This window comes from Panthera uncia, chromosome E3 (genome assembly GCF_023721935.1).
Source record: "Panthera uncia isolate 11264 chromosome E3, Puncia_PCG_1.0, whole genome shotgun sequence".
NCBI lineage: Eukaryota > Metazoa > Chordata > Mammalia > Carnivora > Felidae > Panthera > Panthera uncia.
Genome location: NC_064815.1, coordinates 15,948,287 through 15,965,484, shown reverse-complemented (window position 1 = coordinate 15,965,484; position 17,198 = coordinate 15,948,287). Strand labels below are relative to the sequence as shown.

General features: G+C 55.0%; 1 protein-coding gene across 1 annotated transcript in view; it reads right to left on the bottom strand.

Moving 5' to 3' along the window:
- Positions 1-16,435, bottom strand: part of KATNIP (katanin interacting protein) — a 142,415-nt gene extending 125,980 nt beyond the window's left edge. The window contains exons 1-3 of the mRNA XM_049638467.1: positions 16,184-16,435; positions 8,071-8,240; positions 6,393-6,490 (exon numbers count right to left, since the gene is read on the bottom strand). Of these exons, the coding sequence (XP_049494424.1) occupies positions 6,393-6,490; positions 8,071-8,240; positions 16,184-16,245 (330 nt within the window). The 5' untranslated portion in view covers positions 16,246-16,435. The remainder of the gene's footprint in view (positions 1-6,392; positions 6,491-8,070; positions 8,241-16,183) is intronic.
- Positions 16,436-17,198: the final 763 nt, after the last annotated feature.

Genomic DNA, 17,198 nt, shown 5'->3' with positions numbered 1-17,198 from the left:
CGCCACCACTGGAGGAGAAGGGGAGCTGCCTCACCCACATCAAGACGCCCACCGCCCAATAAGCGCACGAGGCTGGAGGGTTCCAACCCAGCCCCCGGGCAGCGCCCGCTCCCCGCCGCCCACCTTCACGTGCTGGTGAGCATGATGCCCGAGCGCCTGGCTGGCTCCCCATCTGGCACGTTGCTTTACCTGGAGTGGGTGTTTGTAAGTGGCTGCTTTCTCCTGTCTCCTGGCAGCGCCCAGACCCGGGTGGACCCTGGTGGTATCAGCCATGCATCGGGACGGGATTTTAAAGCCCTGACACCCGAACACCCATGTTCCAGTTTGCCCGCCCAAGGGCAGATCTTGCCCTCAGCCACACGCAACCCAAGGCCATGCTCAGAGTTATCTGTGTGTATCTGCCGCCCCCTTAGCAAAGCATTCTAAGAGATGCGCGTGCAAGCTGCTGTCAATGCGAAAGATAGACGGAGGCTAGGGGTTGCCCTGTATGGTTGTTCAGGTTGTGTGGTATGCAAACGGCTCCCTCTAGAGGTAGGAGAGCTCCGAAGATACTGACAGGCAGGTTTGGGGTGGGGAGGAAATATACCCTATTTGATATGTTCTTCCCGGATTTTCCTGATCTCTTACAAATAACAGCGCTCGACATTCTGACAGTGTGTGTCGTGCAAGGTCGCCGTAAAAGCCGATGCTTTATGGGCTGTTTCATTTATTGTCCTCTCTGCAGGGGTTTCCAAAACTCAGACACAGGAAAACAAAGGAAAGGGCTTCACGTTTTGACTCATGAGCTTTCCTGGAGGTGTCTGCAGCTGCCTAGCCCACAACAGGAACCCGGATACGACAGTGGAGTGAGAGCAAAGCCTTTGCTTTAAAGTGCAATGAACTTGCTTTCCGGGCCTTGAAGGAAAGCCCACCCCCACCGTAAATTGCTGAAAGGCCAATCCCTTCACTACCAATTTAATGCTAAGAGCCCATGACGTTCATCAAATCTGACAGCATTTTGGTAAACGACAGCTCTGTTGATTAGGCCGCTGTCCACCCAAGTATTACAAGGCTGAGGAAGCCATAAATCTTAATCCGCTGATAGCAGGAGAAAGATCTGAGGCTGAGACGTGGTGGGGGATAAAGACTAGTGCCAACAGGAGCCCATTGATCACCTCCAGGCCGGTCCATGGGGCAGGTGGCAGCTCAGTCCCGGGACGGGTTTTACAGGTGCAGCCAGTCAGGCTCCAGGCCAGCGTTTGGATGAGCCGGTGACCTTCCGGCGCAGGGATCCTTGAGCCCGTGCGCCTGGGGGAGCCCCTTCCAGCGGGGGCATCTCGACCCCAAAGTGCTTCCTAGTTGCGGGGGGCAAGCCCCTAAGAAGGGAGGTTATTCTACAGGAAGACACGAAGGCCTGGTCACCGGGAAGGGGCCGTGTGACCCAAAGGAATTTCAGGCAACACTCAGAACAAGTGGCTGGATGCAAGCTGGAGAGTGCAGAGGGCCACAGGGAGGAGGCAGAGTGCTGGCCAGGGGGAGACTGTGGCCGCCGTGTCCCCGGCTGACCCAGCTGTGGTCTGAGATGACACACTGAGTGCCTGTGTGCCCCCCACCATCCCTCCTGCTGGGCACAGCCATACGGGAGAAACCCCAGGACTGGGACAGGGCTGTAGTGCCTCTCCTGACGGGGTGGCTTTTGAGGACTGGCCACCACTGGCCACCGGGGGATTCTGCTTCCCTCACCGCTGCCTACCTCTGGCTGCCTCCAAGGATGGTGAGGCCCACCCAAAGGGGTGAGGGAAAGACTGCCTTCCTCTCTATCCTTCGCACCCGAAAATCCGTCCCCGTGTGCTTCCTACCATGGAGAAACTTTCTACTTAACCCCACTTCTTGGGGCCAAAGGAAACCCGACCAGTGCCTCTTCCTGGTGCAGTCGGTACATTGGGGCTACTTACTGTCCTGGACAAGAAGCTAGGGGACCCAGGCCCCGCTCAGGGAACAGCTCTGGGGCGGGCAGGCTTTGCGTCATCCGACCCGGCCCACCTCCGCTCACACCCTCTCAAGGCGGGAGTGGGCATCTGGTCCAGGCTGACCAACTGAGGCATTGTCCCGGACAATTTCAACAAAGACCGGCAGGGAGAAGACACGAAGGGGTGGGTCGAGGAAGCTGAGGTGACCAGGGGACTCTGGGAGTTAGGGAAGGTGCGAGGTGGAGGCTGGGAGGATGAAGAGCCGAAAGCTGGAGAGACAAAGGCCTGCTTCAAAGCCTCCTGCCTGGTCCTCCTACAGCCACCTGGCCCCACGGGCATCCTTCGGCATGGGGCAGAGGGGGTCTTTCCAAAATGTGAGCCCAAACACGCAACTCTCCTACTGAAAACCCTCCAGAGGATTCCCCACATTTAAAATGGAATCCAGGGGCGGGGGGTGGGGGGGCAGCGCCTCGGTGGCTCAGTCGGTTGAGCATCCGACTTCGGCTCAGGTCACAATCTCACAGCTCGTGAGTTCGAGAACCCGCGTCGGGCTCTGTGCTGACAGCTCGGAGCCTGGAGCCTCCTTCGGATTCTGTGTCTCCCTCCCTCTGCCTCTCCCCGGCTCACGCTCTGTCTCTGTCTCTCTCTCAAAATAAATAAACATTAAAAAAAAATTTCTTCCAAATTTATTTCTAGAGCTACTCTCCCCCCGCAACGACCCTGTCCATCTCCCCCCCCCCACCCCCCTCCTGCGTAGCACTTGTTTCTTTGCTTACTTGCTCCTGGTCCTCTGCCTGCCCGCCCACACACCCCGGAACTGTGAGCTCCAGGAGAGCCGGGCCAGGCCTGCCTCGGTCACGGCTCGGACCCCAGCGCCTCTCCGTGTCCACAGTGGAGCAGGTGCTCGGTAGAGGTCACCGAATGAACAACGGACTGAATAAATGAAGGAACACCCTGGAGCGAAGCCCTGAGGTCTCCAGGCAGAGCCGCCCTCGGCACCTGCCCCCCACGGACGACAGTGACGGTCGTGACCGTCTACCGCCTGCTTCCTCTGTGCCGGGCGCTGCTGGCCACGTTGCACAGACAACCGGCTGACCCGGTCCTCATGAACTACCCTACCAGGCGGGTGCCATTCTTAACCCCAGCTGCAGACAAGGAAACAGGCACAGAGAGGTTGAGCAGCTTATCCAGGGCCACACAGCTAGGAGGAGGTGGAGCCCGGGCTTTGACGTACGGCCGCGGGGCTCCTGAGTCGGTAAGCTTAAACGCCTCCTTGGATTTGTCCGTCCCCTGCCGCCTGGTGCTCCTACCCGAAGCTGAAGGACCCCCTGTGACACACACCACGCCCGCACTCCCTCCGGGCGGCCTGGGAGGTTTGCACGCAAAGCTCAGAGACCTCACACCGCCGGGGCACACAGCTAGGAAGTAGGTTCACCCCAAAGCTCATTCCCGTCTCTCCAGGGGACGCAGGTTCAAACGCCCCAGGGAGCCAGGCCGGAAATGGAAAGGCAGGAAGCCCCCCCCACCTCCCCCCCCCCCACCCGTGTGAGAGAAGCAGTGGCCGCAGCACAAGGCCACCACACCTGCCACTGGGCCTCAGCTCTGGGGCGCTAAGGGGAGTGGTGAGGACTGCGGCAAACAGAAGCACTTTGCCCAGCCTTACCGGGGTAGGGGGCAACCACTACTCTGCTCTAAAGGCTGCCTCGCAGAGAGGGGAGGCCGGCGTGAGGGCCAGATCTTTCCATTTTCCCAGGGAAGTAGGAATCTAGCTTTTTAAAAATATAGAAGAACTTTCTGAATTTAAATGTTAGCAAGTGACTAAGTCTTTTTTAAACTGTGTGAGTCCAAAAAACACCCTCCGGGGGACAAGTTCAGCCCACAGGCCTCAAGCTGCGCGCTCCCGAGTCCAGCAGGCCATATGCCTGGAACAGTCACCACGTCTGTCTTGCAGGCTGGGCGGTCCCCAGGCCTTTATAGCCGAGGGGGGGACTCCTGGGGCAGGACCAGAGCCTTATCTGATTTTTTTTTTGTTTCGAACCCCAGAGCCCCACACAGTGCCTGGCCCATGGTAATACATCTTTTTAAATGAAAGGATGATTTGTCTCGAGACATGGCTTCTACCCCTCTCACGACTTCCGCGCGTTCTCTGGCTTGTCCATCTTGGAGGAGTGGTCCCCAAGGCACGGTAGTGGTGGGGGTGGGCTGACCCCCAGGACCCATTCCACTTCCCTCCTAGGGTGGCTTTACGTTCAGGAGAGGCCGGAAAGTCAGCCCGTGTTTCCCAGATACCCTTTCCGTGGGGGTTCTGGATGCGAGCTGGGTGCAGCCGATCCGACGACTTCATACAAGGCAGGGGACGCGGAAATGAGGTGGAAGCAAGGGGACACATGCCGGCTGATTCTGTGCTAACCACAGTGCAGAGGTGAGGGGTTTTGCAAGTGTCCCAGCCTGGCCGGACAGGCTACGGGCATCGTTGCTCTAGCAGGCGCGGCATCATTCGAGGCCATCGGTTGTGGCGAGAGCCACCTGGTTCCCGGATGACAGCTCAGGTGACCCAGCCCTGATGCGGATCCCCCACCTTCCCCACTGGGCCCTAGGGAGCAGTTCTCCTGGCAGGCTGTGTGAGAAGCCCAGAGACCTTGTGAGCACCGGACTCCCTGTATTCCATCCATCTCTGATTAAAACGGCCTGAATGGTCTCTACTGTTAGGCAGTGACTGACCCCTGACTGATACGGTACAGAAGGACAATTACAGCCTTCACGGCATCGGGAAGCTAGGAAATTAGCCATGATTAGGCCCTGTGAAGTGTGGGACCACAGGGAGAGGCTGGGGAGGGAAGCTAATTAATCTTAGGCCAAGTCTTTTAAATTGCACAGGCTCTGGGGCCGGCCATTAAGTCACAGTCTAAGATGCAAATATGGCTCCTGATAATAGAAGGCACTCAGAACAACCAGAAGGAGGGTCTGAAGTGGGAAGTGGAGACAGGCCTCCTTAATGAGAAATTAACATTCATTGCTGGGGACAAAAGGAGGCCTCCAGGCTGCGTGCCCTGGAGGCCTTGCTCAGCAAGCCCCGGCAGGAACACCCAGCCACATTTAATCACAGACCCACAAAGGCAGGGGAGACCAGTGGGTTTGGGGGTGACCGGTCCAGTGTTCAAACGTCAGCCTACCCTCCTCCCTTAGCGGTTGCGTGACCCTGAGCAGGTCACCTCACTTCTCTGGGCCTCAGTTTCACCAATGGCATGATGAGGATAGTTACAGACCTACAGGGTTATCGCACAGATGGGCCAGTAAAGCTTATGGAAGTATTTACTATAGACCCACACATACAGCCCCGTGCAGAAGGTTCTAAGGGCAGTACTTCCCAACCTGGGTGAACACAGGATTGAAAAGGATTACATACCATTGCTTAAGCCGCACCTCAGACCAGGTGAGTCAGAATCCCTGGGGGGGGGGGGGGCTCCCCAGGTGGTATGAACGTGCAGTGGGGGGTTGAGAAGCACTGATCCCAAGCAAGTGGCCAGATAAGGACCACGTGGGCAAGAACACCACGCTTGGAGCAAAGGTCTGGGCTGAAGTCTTGATTCTGGTTGACCTTGGAAGAAAGCTCACTTAGCTTTTCTGAGCATTCAAGTCTGTGGCTCCCTTAGAAGAGGAAGAACATTGGAACTTTACCCTGCAGGTCTGCCTCGAGGGCAAAGGAGAGGAGTCACGCGGGAGCACGGCTCGTACCTGGTTGGCGCTCAAGAACGCCAGCTGCTGGCGTCAGCACCATCAACAAGCAGCCCTAAGTGCATCTCAGGTCTGTGGGGCAGGGGCTTTGCCTTGTTACCCACTGCATCCCTGGCATCAAAGACTATGCCCGGCACATAGTAGGTGCTCAATAAAAGACAGCTGTATGAACGAGTCATCACGAAGGGGGCTGAGAGTGCGCACGTGATCCTCCTGCGTAGGGCTGGGGTGACCCCATCGGAAGGGAGGATCACGCCACAGAGAGAGGGCTGGGAGGTCCCCAGTCTCCTCCACTCCCCAGGGGCCAGAACTGCATGCAAAGAGGCCACCTGCAGGGTGCCCGGCCAGCCCCACTGCTGCCCGCGGGGATTCTGAAAGGTTCTGTCACAATAACCCTGCTCCTTCTTCTTCTTTTTTTTTTTTTTTTTAATTTTTTTTTAAGTTTATTCATTTTTGAGAGAGAGAGACAAGAGTATGAGCAGGGGAGGGGTAGAGAGAGAGGGAGACACAGAATCCGAAGTAGGCTCCAGGCTCCGAGCTGTCAGCACAGAGCCTGACGCGGGGCTCGAACTCACAAACTGTGAGATCATGACCTGAGCTGAAGTCGGACACCCAACTGACCGAGCCACCCAGGCGCCCCCCCTGCTCCTTCTTCTAAAACACGAGCTCGGGCCGTGTGTCTTGACTCTCCCCCCAGGGTTTCCTGACCTGGTGCCATCCTCGGCGCTGAACTTTGGAAGGGGCTGTCCGCGAGTTGCGTCTTAAAGCTTCTTCCGCTTCTCGAAACAGGGTTCTTCGCCCGTAATCTGCACCAGACATGAGGGAAGGGGATTTGGTGAGGCGCCCGTGACAAGCTCACACCCAAGGCAGATTCATGACTCACATCTAAAACGCACATCAGGTGCCCAAAGTCCCGTCTGCGGAGCGGGCCACTGTAGTCCCATTGGTAGCCGCAGGGCGTTAGGAAACAAGCCAAATGCGCAGCGAAAAGGGCAAGGGTAGTAAGTCACAGCTGAATCAGGCAGGTCTATGTACAAAAGGAAAAATCTCCGACATACGGAAGCAGGGCACACACAGTGGGCACAATCGGCCAGCGTTTGTGTAAAAGAGGAGAGGGGAGATATATTTGTTGAATGAGTAAAGATACTACTCTGTGGCCCAAGTAGAAAGACCGTTACCTGCACCTCCTTGAAACCCGGACCAGGAGAGGCCTGCACCTGCCAACTAGCAGCAGGCTGGCCAGAAGCCTCGTCCGTGAAACCGTGAAACCTAGAAGAATCATTCCATTCCCCTTGTTGCCCTGGGGGCCAGGAAGCTCATTCTAAACTCTAAGCTCAACTGCAGTGGCTCTCCTAGGGGAAGGTTTGGGGACATGACTTTTGCCTTTTATCTCCTCGTTTTGACTTTTACCGTCTATTTTACTGTTGTTTTGGCTTTTGCCGTCTATTAATGGCTTGGGATATCTACCGTACCTGTAAGGCAATGAATTAGAACAACACAGATCAAGATTATTGTCTGATGGACATTTTACATTTCTTATGTCAGTTAGTCTTCCTGGCAAGCCCGCAAGGTGGACGTGATTGTTCCCATCTTATAGAAGAGGAAACTGAGGGTCAGAGAGGACCCAACTGCCAGAGGTTTCAAAGCCAGAGAGTGGCAGAACAGAGTTCAAAGCCAGCCCTGCCTCATTCCAAATGCTCTTCCTGTAACTCAGTAGCACACCGGCTTCTCAGATAAAGCCGCCCGACGTGGAGGGCATGCTGGCGCCCCGGGGATGGGCACCCCTGATAGTCCCATTTGAAAGATGAGGAAACAAAGGCACGTGGCCAAATTGGGACCCGACCCCATGTGCTCTGCCATTTCATTCATTTTACCGCCAGGTCATTTTTATTGGTGCCTGTTTTGGGCCAGCCCCTCGGTGGGGTGCTCGTATTGCCCCCCCCTCAGCTTTCAGGACAGGACACATGAAATCTGTTGAAAGTACATGGAGCATGGATTAACTAAATTCAGAAATGAACAGTGGGAATCAAATATCACCCAGGGGTTAGGTACTGAGGTTAAGACAGATCCAGTGAAAATCGGGTATCATTTCAATTATCCTAGACATTTCCTTCAATTACTGGCACTATGAAACATAAAAGCCAGGAATTTACCGCCCTGGCCACCTTCGCCCTGGGGTAATGGAGGCCAAGATGACCCTTTAAAAGGAAGAAAAAAGGGTTTCTCTCTCTTCCTCCCTCTCCTGCTCTCTTTCTGGCCAAGCGGGCACAGTTAGTGTGTATGCAGGTTAACCAGTCATTTGCTGGGAAGTTCACGTGCATCGGATGTGGGTCCGCGGTGCCGAACGAGCTAGCGCGTTGCAGGGGCCGGACGGGCCAGTGCTCACCGTGCGTCCCCTCGGCGTGTGAGGCGCTTCTGGTGAAGTCGGGGTGGACAGCTTTCCGGGGTGAGGTCTTCAGCTCAGAGTTGGCCCCGTTGACGTAGACGGAGAAGCCTTGTTCCAAATGCTCCAGTCTCAGCTGCATGGGGTCCTTGGATCTCAAGTGCTTGAGTATCCTGGAAGAGAAACGATCATTCATTCCTCGTTCTGGAAGCCTGGGCCGCCCACCCCCGACGCGGTGGGCGGGGGAGAGAACTACCGCTCTGATGGGCAAAGCATCTCGAATCGGGAGGCCGGGTGGCGGGCGCCCAGCTGTTCATCGACAAACAGCCTGGAAGAGGCCCATTACGCACACAGAGAAGCAGCAAGGGGGAGACTGTTTCGGGCCCGGCAGGGCTGTTTCTGCTTTCGTTCTGAGGCCCAAGCGCAGGTTAGCGGCGACGAAGGCACACGTCGTCCTCCCCCCGCGGTGGCTGAGACAGAAAGCAGGCGCGTGTGCGCATTGCCTCCACACAGCCTGGGTTTCCTGGGAGACCCCAACCTCATGCATCTCCACGTTGTGTGGACGGTGGCACCTTCTCCAGCGTGCAACGAAACATGCTGGGTCTCAGGTCGTAAGCCTTTGCGAGAGATTTCCTAGAATATCTACGAAGCAGGAAACATCCCGCGTCAGACCAGGCAGACTGACTCCTTTTGCTTCAGGAAACAAACACGTTCTCAGACGCTCACCCCTGGTATCCCCAATGTCATCATCTTATATTCCGATGCAGTGAAAGAACATATCAATGTAGGCTTTAATTCAAGATTAGTGACAGGATTGTCACACCCTCTGGCTGAAAGGGTCTCGGCGTCAACATGGCTGGCCTCTAGTTCAAGTTTTCTTGAAAGCCTTGGGTCTTTCCCAACTATACTGTAGTGCCATAAAGAGCGTGCAGCAACCTCGTCAGCGCCCCCGCCCCCCAATCCCCGTCCCCTGCCCCTGGAGCCGCTCCCGGCTCCAAACCCCAGGGCCTCCACAAACGTCTCTGCTCACTCCCGCGTCAACCGGATTTATTTCCGCACAGGAAGTGATGCAATCAAACCACATGGCAACGAGCGTGCATCCCCTTTGTGATTAAATAAGTTCCTACCAAACAAGCGAAATGTAAATGTTTTTAAAATATGGAAATAGGAATCACCTGGAGGGTGCGTACTAGGTGCCAAACTCTGTTCTAAATGCAGTGCGCATACGGGATCTGATGGTCGTCATCGGTGGTAGTTTTGCTCCGTAAAGTCACCGCAGACACTGAGTTGGTGACTAAAGAAACTCTGTCCCCAGGGCAAAACACGGGATTTGGTTCCTGCGATCCTCCGTCACAGCATTTTCATCAACTGATCAGTACATAACCTTGCTGTACGTGAGTTTCGGTTTAAAGGCACCTTATTTAACACAGAGTTGATGCGCTGACATCGAACTCACGGCCGACAGCAGTGTTCTAACTCAGGCCTGACGGAAGCTCGTCCAACGCGTGTTATTTTCTCCTTAAGAGACATCATAGCCTTCTCGCGCTTCGGCACACGACACGGCACTTTAGCGACAGGCCCGGGGGCCAGTGTCAATAGCAAAATCACCAACAAAAAGCATGAAAATGTGGAAAACGGGGCACTAAGTATACTGCGAAAAAGACGCTTTGTTTTGGGGGGAAAGGGTTGGAACAAGAAGGTAGAGCGGTCCCGTGTTCTACCAAAGTTGGGAATGTGTGTGTCGCACAATGAAAATGTTTTGCCCCTCTGCACGTGCCTTTGAATGACCACAAGAGCTCTGTAAATACTGACTTTGGGGTTATGAATAAATTTCAGGGAGTGGGTGAATTTGTATTCAGGGAACACGTGAATAATAAGGATTGACTGTATTAAGGCATTAATCTTCCCCCAACAACCCTATGGGGCAATTACTTTTATTGTCCCCAGGTAATAAATAAGAGAAGGGAGGCCCAGAGAAGTTGAGTCATTTGCCCAAGGCCACACAGCTGGTATGGTGGCAGGGCTAGGATGAAAACGTAAGCAATCGGACTCGAGTCTTTACCACAGCAAAGACAACCTCTGAAGCTAGCCAGATGCCGAAACGGGCAAACTTAGACATTGCTGGTAACTCACAGAACCTTCTCAGAAAGCAATATGAAAATAGAGAAAATGCCATATGCTTGGTCTTTCCCCAGTAAGCCCATTTCGGCAAGACATTCTTTTTTTTTTTTTTTTTTTTGGGAGAGAGAGAGTGCGCATATGTGCGTGAGCAGGGTAGGGGCAGAGAGAGATAGAGGGACAGAGGATTTAAAGCACGCTCTGAGCCCGAGGTGGGGCTCAAACCCACAAACTGTGAGATCGTGACCTGAGCTGAAGTCGGATGCTTAACTGACGGAGCCACCCACGCGCCCCAAATCATTCTTGACCAGGAACAATGGTCGGTGCTTGGGCATAACAAAACCCAGATGTCCAAAACCGGGGAAGCAGAACCTGAGATCTCACGCAGCTGACATCATCGCGTGGAGTGTGTCCAAACACGAGGAATCGCTTCTGACCGGTGGAGGGCGAAAGAGGCGGAATCAAAACGGTACGTGTGTGGTCAAGTGCAAAGTTGGAAAGAAGTGTGTCTGTGGACCCAGAGTGGGAGGTGATGAATGTGAGAATGCAATTGGTTGTTGAGGTAGGGCGGCGGCATTATGGGCGATTTCTTCGTTTGCTTTTTAAATGTTTCTCGAGCTGTTGACACATCCATCTTTTCAACAATCGTGGCAGGAACGTTTATTACCGACTTCTTATCTCCTGCCAGGCTTGGAAGCCCGGGAGATGATTGTCGGGCGGGCAACAGCATAAAACAGAAGGAAAATACAAGTAACTAAGGGATGCTTTCCAAACACAGCAATAGTTGGAGCAAACAGTCGGAGGTTTCAGCGGGCGCCCGGCAGCCCCCAGGGAGACAGCGCGGGGAGCCTGAGCCCCGGGAGGCCCAGAGAGTGGAAAGTCTGAGCACCCGGCCACAGACTGCCGGCCTCGACCTCCCTCCGGAGACCGCCCTGCCCTGTCTCCTGATGATGCTATCCTGGTGGCTATGGTGGCATCCGTCACCCAGGATCTGGGACTGGCACTCGTGTGCGCGCTTCTGTATTTAAGCGGGACGATCTATGAAAATGCGGATTTACGAAACTGATAAATGGGGAGATAATTATCGAGAGTGTGAAAGGGATCGCTAAAGGAACTCCCTACTGCAGCTGAGCCTTCGGCGATACTCAGGTGGCACCAAAGAAAAGTGGTGGTTTTTTTTGTTTTTTTTTGTTTTTTTTTTAAATGGATAGCCTGCTTTGCATAAAAAGCTGCCCTCGGTGTAGACGACTGAGGATAATCAGATTCAGCCTCTGCCCTGTCGAAGACGGAGCCCCTGCCACCTGTGCCCCATCACGCTCTATTCTCCTGTGGCTCACTGCCTCACCCTACAGGATTCTGTCTGTGTGTCTGTTTATTCTCCCTTCTGACCGCCAGACTCTGACCCCCGGGCACAGGGTCCATGCGGAGTGGAATTCTCTCCATACTTATTTCTGGAACCGGCGGCTTCAAGGCGCCCAAGGTCTAGCAGGGGAGAGAAAACACGGATGTGTATGTATCCTAACAGCCGCCGTGGACCCAGTGCCCATCACAGGAACCCTTCCTGTCTTAGCCAGTAGCGACCTGTGGGGCCACCCTGAGGAAGCAGGGCACCCTGAGCTAGCACCGGGTGTCATGAGGGAGTGTGGCGGGGGACATGAGGGGGTGGTCAGGGCACACGCAGGGGGCCAGCTGGCGAGAGGGTTCAGCCAGGCTCCAGGGGCAGTCACCTGGGTGTGACTGTGCTGGGGTTAATGGCTAAACCACCTTGGTCTCAGAGAGCTGTGGCTGCTGTGTGACCAGGCTGGCCACAGCGGCCCTTGGATCTCAGTCACCCCAGGGGACACTCAAGGATTACCCGGAGGTCAGCTCAGGGAGAAGGTGTGTTTAACATTCAAATGACACCTGGGTGCCTAATCCTTCACCGGTCCTGGGATTAAGGTCCTACCATTGGCCTGTTTTATAGATAAATTTGCCCAAGGTCACAGAGCCCAGGAAGCAGCCAGGATTTAAATTCTGGTCCCGAGTCCGTCTCCCAGGCACTGTTTCTTGTCTCCTCGCCAGGCTAGCATACCACGGGGGCTCTGAGCTAGCAGAGCGGTGGCTCCCACCTGGGGGCTTCCTGGAGGTGGTGGCGTTTGAGTCTAGCCTTGAAGGATGGAGAGGCGAAGGGCAGTGGTGCAGACCGCCTGCTGTTCCTCCCAGAACCCGGGTGCTCGCAGGCTCGGGTGTTCGTCCTTTAGGCTGTCAGCATCCCCCATCCGCGTGGGGGGAAGTGGCAGACGTGGGGGACAATGCTCCGCCCAGGGGAGGCTCTGCCGGTTCCTCGGCTTGTGTGACCTTGGGCAAGTCCTGCCACCCCTGGGGCCTGTTCCCCTTCTGCCTCCACCTCTTAGGAATGTCATGAGGACAGAGTGGGGTATCCGGCTGAGGCTCCAGCTCAGAGACTGGTCCATGCCAAGCCCCGTCGGATGCCAGCTCTCCCCTTCCTTCTCTCTCTTTCTTAAATTTTTTTTTTAATGTTTATTCATTTTTGAGAGACGGACAGTGAGAGACAGAGCGTGAGCAGGGGAGGGGCAGAGAGAAAGGGAGACACAGAACAGAACCCGAAGCAGGCTCCAGGCTCTAAGATGTCAGCACAGAGCCCCGACGTGGGGCTCGAACTCGCAAACAGCGAGATGCTGACCTGGGCCGAAGGCAGACGCTTAACCGACTGAGCCCCCCAGGCGCCCCTCCCCAGCACTCCAGCCCTTGCTCTGTTGTGAGTCTGTCAGGCATGATGACATCTTTCAGGAAGGTGAGTGACCAGAATCACTAAGTGTCCTCCGGGACGGGTTGTGCAGGGGTGACCCAGGGCAGTCACCTCTTCCCTACCCCTCCCCCGGTCCTCTTGGAGCACATGGCCATTTTCTGCTTCCTCTGGTGCAGTTATAAATAGGTGGCCTTGTGCTCCCCTGCCACCCACCAGGGAGTTCCTCAAGGGCAACGGCTCTGGGGTGAACACCTGTTCGTTTTTCCTCGCCAGCTACGCTCCCCCACCTTCCAAACCCAGCCCCTCAGATCCCCTCTGGCAACTGCCCCGTTCCTTCTTTTACTCCGTGTGGTGTGGGTGAGGCTCACTCACTCCACCACCCAGCTTAAGGAGGTAGCCGAGGAGTGGTCAGCGAGACCATGGCACCTCACAGGCACAGGGGACACCTGGCTCAGGGCTGGGGCTGGAGCCCTCCTCTGCACTTCCGCCGGAACTATCAGGAAGGAAGTGCTCTCTCCTTCTCGAGGCAGGATGTCAGCGTGGGGCCTCCAGTGGCTGCCTTGGTAAAGAAAGTACAGACCTGAGATGCCTCCAACATGAGCTGAGTGCCTGGATACAGCTATGCCTGAAGCCAAAGTATTATCCTGGGCTTCTTTAATTTCATGAGCCAGTAAGTTTCCTTATTGTTTAAGGTCCATTTACCTTGGGTTTCTGTCCCTGGGACCTCAGGAGCATTAACTATAAAGCGTGTGCCCTCCTCAGCACAGGGTTCTCCTTGGCACTGGCGGCAGTGCTAGGCACCGAGAAGGTACTCGGTGAAATCCTACCGGCTGTGTTCTGGGCCGGCCTCTCCTAGGGACTTGCTCCAATGATCACACAGCCCTTTCTCAGGTCACAGGCAGCCGCATAAGCAGGCTGGGTTTGCATCTCCCTCTATGCACAGGATAAAGCCCAGACACTGGTTCTCCACCGGGTCATAGAACCGGACTCCCAAGTAAACTGCAGTTTATTTCTGCAAAACCCCTCGCGGTGAAACTGGCAACCCCGGCAGGTTTCTCTCCTCCTGAGTACTTATGACCACGTCTGACAGAACGCGAATCCGAAAGTACAGCCCAGCCCCACCACTTCTGGGGGGTGTTGCCTCAGGCTTTCTTTTCTGTCAAATGGGTGCAATGGCTGCACCCACACCTCATCGGGGAGGGTGAGGACAAAACGCAACGATGGGGGCGAGGTTCCTGGCGTGCAGGGTGGCAGCCCAGAAAAGGCGCCTCGAAAGCAACGCCCGGTGATAGCTCAGGGGGATGCCCCCTCCTCGTGCCTCCCTTTGGACGTGTTTCCAGCTCTACTTTCTGAGTCCCTGTCGTCCAGCCAGCTCCCTGTCGGTGACCACACGTTCCCCCAGTTTTACGGCAACCCCACGCGGACACGTTTCTTCATTGCCTTTGTGCCGCGACCTCATCTCTGGATACTCTCCTCCATGCTGTTGGCTCGTACCTCTTTGATCGCAATCTGCCGGTTAATGAGAAGCAACGTGCTCCTGAGAAACCACGACCCTGTCCCCCAGGGCGAGTCACGCGTGTGTGACCCAACGATCACCCAAATGTTCAGTGGCACCATCCAGTCTGCCAGCAATGGAATACAAACATCCTGCTCCATGGCATTAATGATGATAAAAACCCACGTTGGGCTAACGAGCGCAAGCCTCCCGCTATTGTAGTTTGCGGTCGCCCCTGGGCTGGGCAGATGAGCAGAGAGCAGCCGGGCACAGGGGACGCTGCCTGGCATTTCTGGCTGTGCCTCGGGCCTTGATCCGTTCAAGGGTTTGCCACTAAGGGTCGTACTGCCTCACTAGGGGGCAGCTGGCGACTTGGGTGCGTGCTGTTAGAGATACTGGGGGTCTCGGTGGAAGTTAGTAAAGGGGCCGGCGGGCAGGACTGCTGAGCTATATATAGAACACGAAGGACTAAACCTGTGCATATAATATGCCACCAGGGCCCTGCCTGACGAGCACCGGGAGCCCCACCCGCCAGATGAGGGAGGGATGTACATCCAGGGTGACAACCCCCAGGCTCTCCTGCCTGCAAGACCCCAAGTTCATTCCCAGAACACAAACACCCAGATCAGGGCCCCCTCCTCCTCACTCCCACCTGATCTGTTTTAGGGGCCCATAGGATTCTTGCCGTTGTTTTGTGGGGTTTTTTTTTTTGTTTTGTTTTTGAGAAAGAGAGAGAGAGAGTACAAACAGAGATGGGGCAGAGGGAAAGAGAAAATCTTAAGCAGGCTTCACGCTCAGTGCAGAGCCCGACACGGGGCTCGATCCCACGAGCCTGGGATCACAAGCTGAGCCAGAAACAAGAGCCAGAAACGCTCAACCGACTGTGCTACCCAGACGCCCCTGTTTTGTGTTTTAATCTGAGTGCATTACCAACATTTTAAAACTCAGGAGATTTCACAACACAGAGCCAGACTTCCAGCTTCTCCATCAACCTCGGAGGATACGGACCCCTGGGCCCGTGTGCCCACACACATCAGGTGGCCTGAGCGGAGCAGCATGGGAGTGAGAATTCCAGGTGCCCACGGTCTCCACCGAGCTGGTTTTGCTCACTGCCATCCCGCCCTCCTAGCATCTGAATTTGCGAACCCGGCCTAACGCGAGGCCCGGGGCCTGACGAACTTGCACAGGCCCTGCGAGGGCGCTGAAGACGGGACACCTCTTTCCAACCGGACCCGACCGCTCTGCCCTCAGTCACTAAACACTGCCTCCACCGCTGTGGGTTTTTTTTCAGGAGCTAGCCCTCCAGAGTCAAAATCAGTACGAACTTAACTTTCAACGACATATCGACCAACTTCAAACACAGACGGAAGGTGACTCCACCTGTATCTCACGAGGCAGGATTACAGGCTCAGGTTTCAAGGGGCCCGGCAAAGCCTGTAGGATCACAGACTGGGCTCTTCAGGTGACTGAGGCCCAGGCCCTGCCGGGTTCCAGCTTCTCGCGACAAAGCCACCTCCTCCCAGAACAGGAGCGGGGAGGCGAGAGGTGGTAGTTACGGGGAGAGCGGTTGGCTACAGCTCAAAGATGCAATTAAATCAGCGGATGGACAACCAGGGGCTGGGACTACAGTTAAAATCCCAAGCCCCTGAGTGGAGGGTGACTATATAACATTCCTACGTGCAACAGAGCCCAAGTGCTGTTAAGCAATCTAAATAGGGTTTTTATGGGGCTGCCGTTGAGCAGCTTTATCTTACCGGTTCCTCTGCTGAAGCAATATTAAATACTCATCATGCTTCTCATCAAAGTCTGGTACCATGTCCTTAGTATAACCCTGAAAGGAAGAAACAGAGCAGTGTGATATCGGAATGCAGGGAATTATTTACTGAGGCAGGAGAGGCGGAGAGGCAGAGGCGAGCTTGACGAGGGCCCAGCTCTCTGGGCGCGTCGCTCTGGAGACCCAGAGCCCCAGAGATCGCCTGACGGCCCGGTGGGCCTTCCGCGTCCACAACTAAGTCTACAGAAAGCAGGAGGCTGAGTCCCCAGCCTCAACACTGTCCTTCCCTCCCATGCCCTCTAAAATCAGACTAGGTTTGAGCTTTACCGTTTTCTCCACACTCATTATTTACTTATCTGAATGATCATAATCAGATGTACCCCAGATCCGTTGTTTAAGGAGGGATCTCATTTTTCTCTTGCCACGGCAAGAGAAACGCACGCTTATTAAAAAAATACCCAGTCGCTACAAAAACGTATGACCCAGACAGTGAAGGCTCCTTGAGGAGCAGACACTCGTGGTTTTATGCCCCCTTTTCAGGCAACAGAACTCTGGGTTTCCTTCGGAGAACCCTTCGGCCCCTTTTTTCAGTTCACTGGCTTCCGGAGATGCCCTTGGAAGTTCCTTTGGTCTGTGGCTGAGCCAGGGCCCATGTCGGGTGCTCGAAAGTCAGCTCTGGGACGTTGCGGATACTCTTCGGGGAAAAGCTGTTTTCTTTCCACGGGGGTGCCAGGCTGCTGAGACACAGGCCTGGAACTGTCTGAGAACGAGGTCAATGGGGGAGACAGCAGGCGTGAGAGATGGAAAGGAGATCCCTAATGTCATAACCTGAGACCCTGGGTCCACTCATGTATGAACAAGTATCTGGACGATTCAGCTATTCCTTTAGAAGTTTCTGCTGAGTTTCTGTCATGTGCAGCCAAAAGAATTATGTCATATATACCACAATCTGACCATTAGAGATAACCCCTATTACAATTTTTTACAGCTTTATG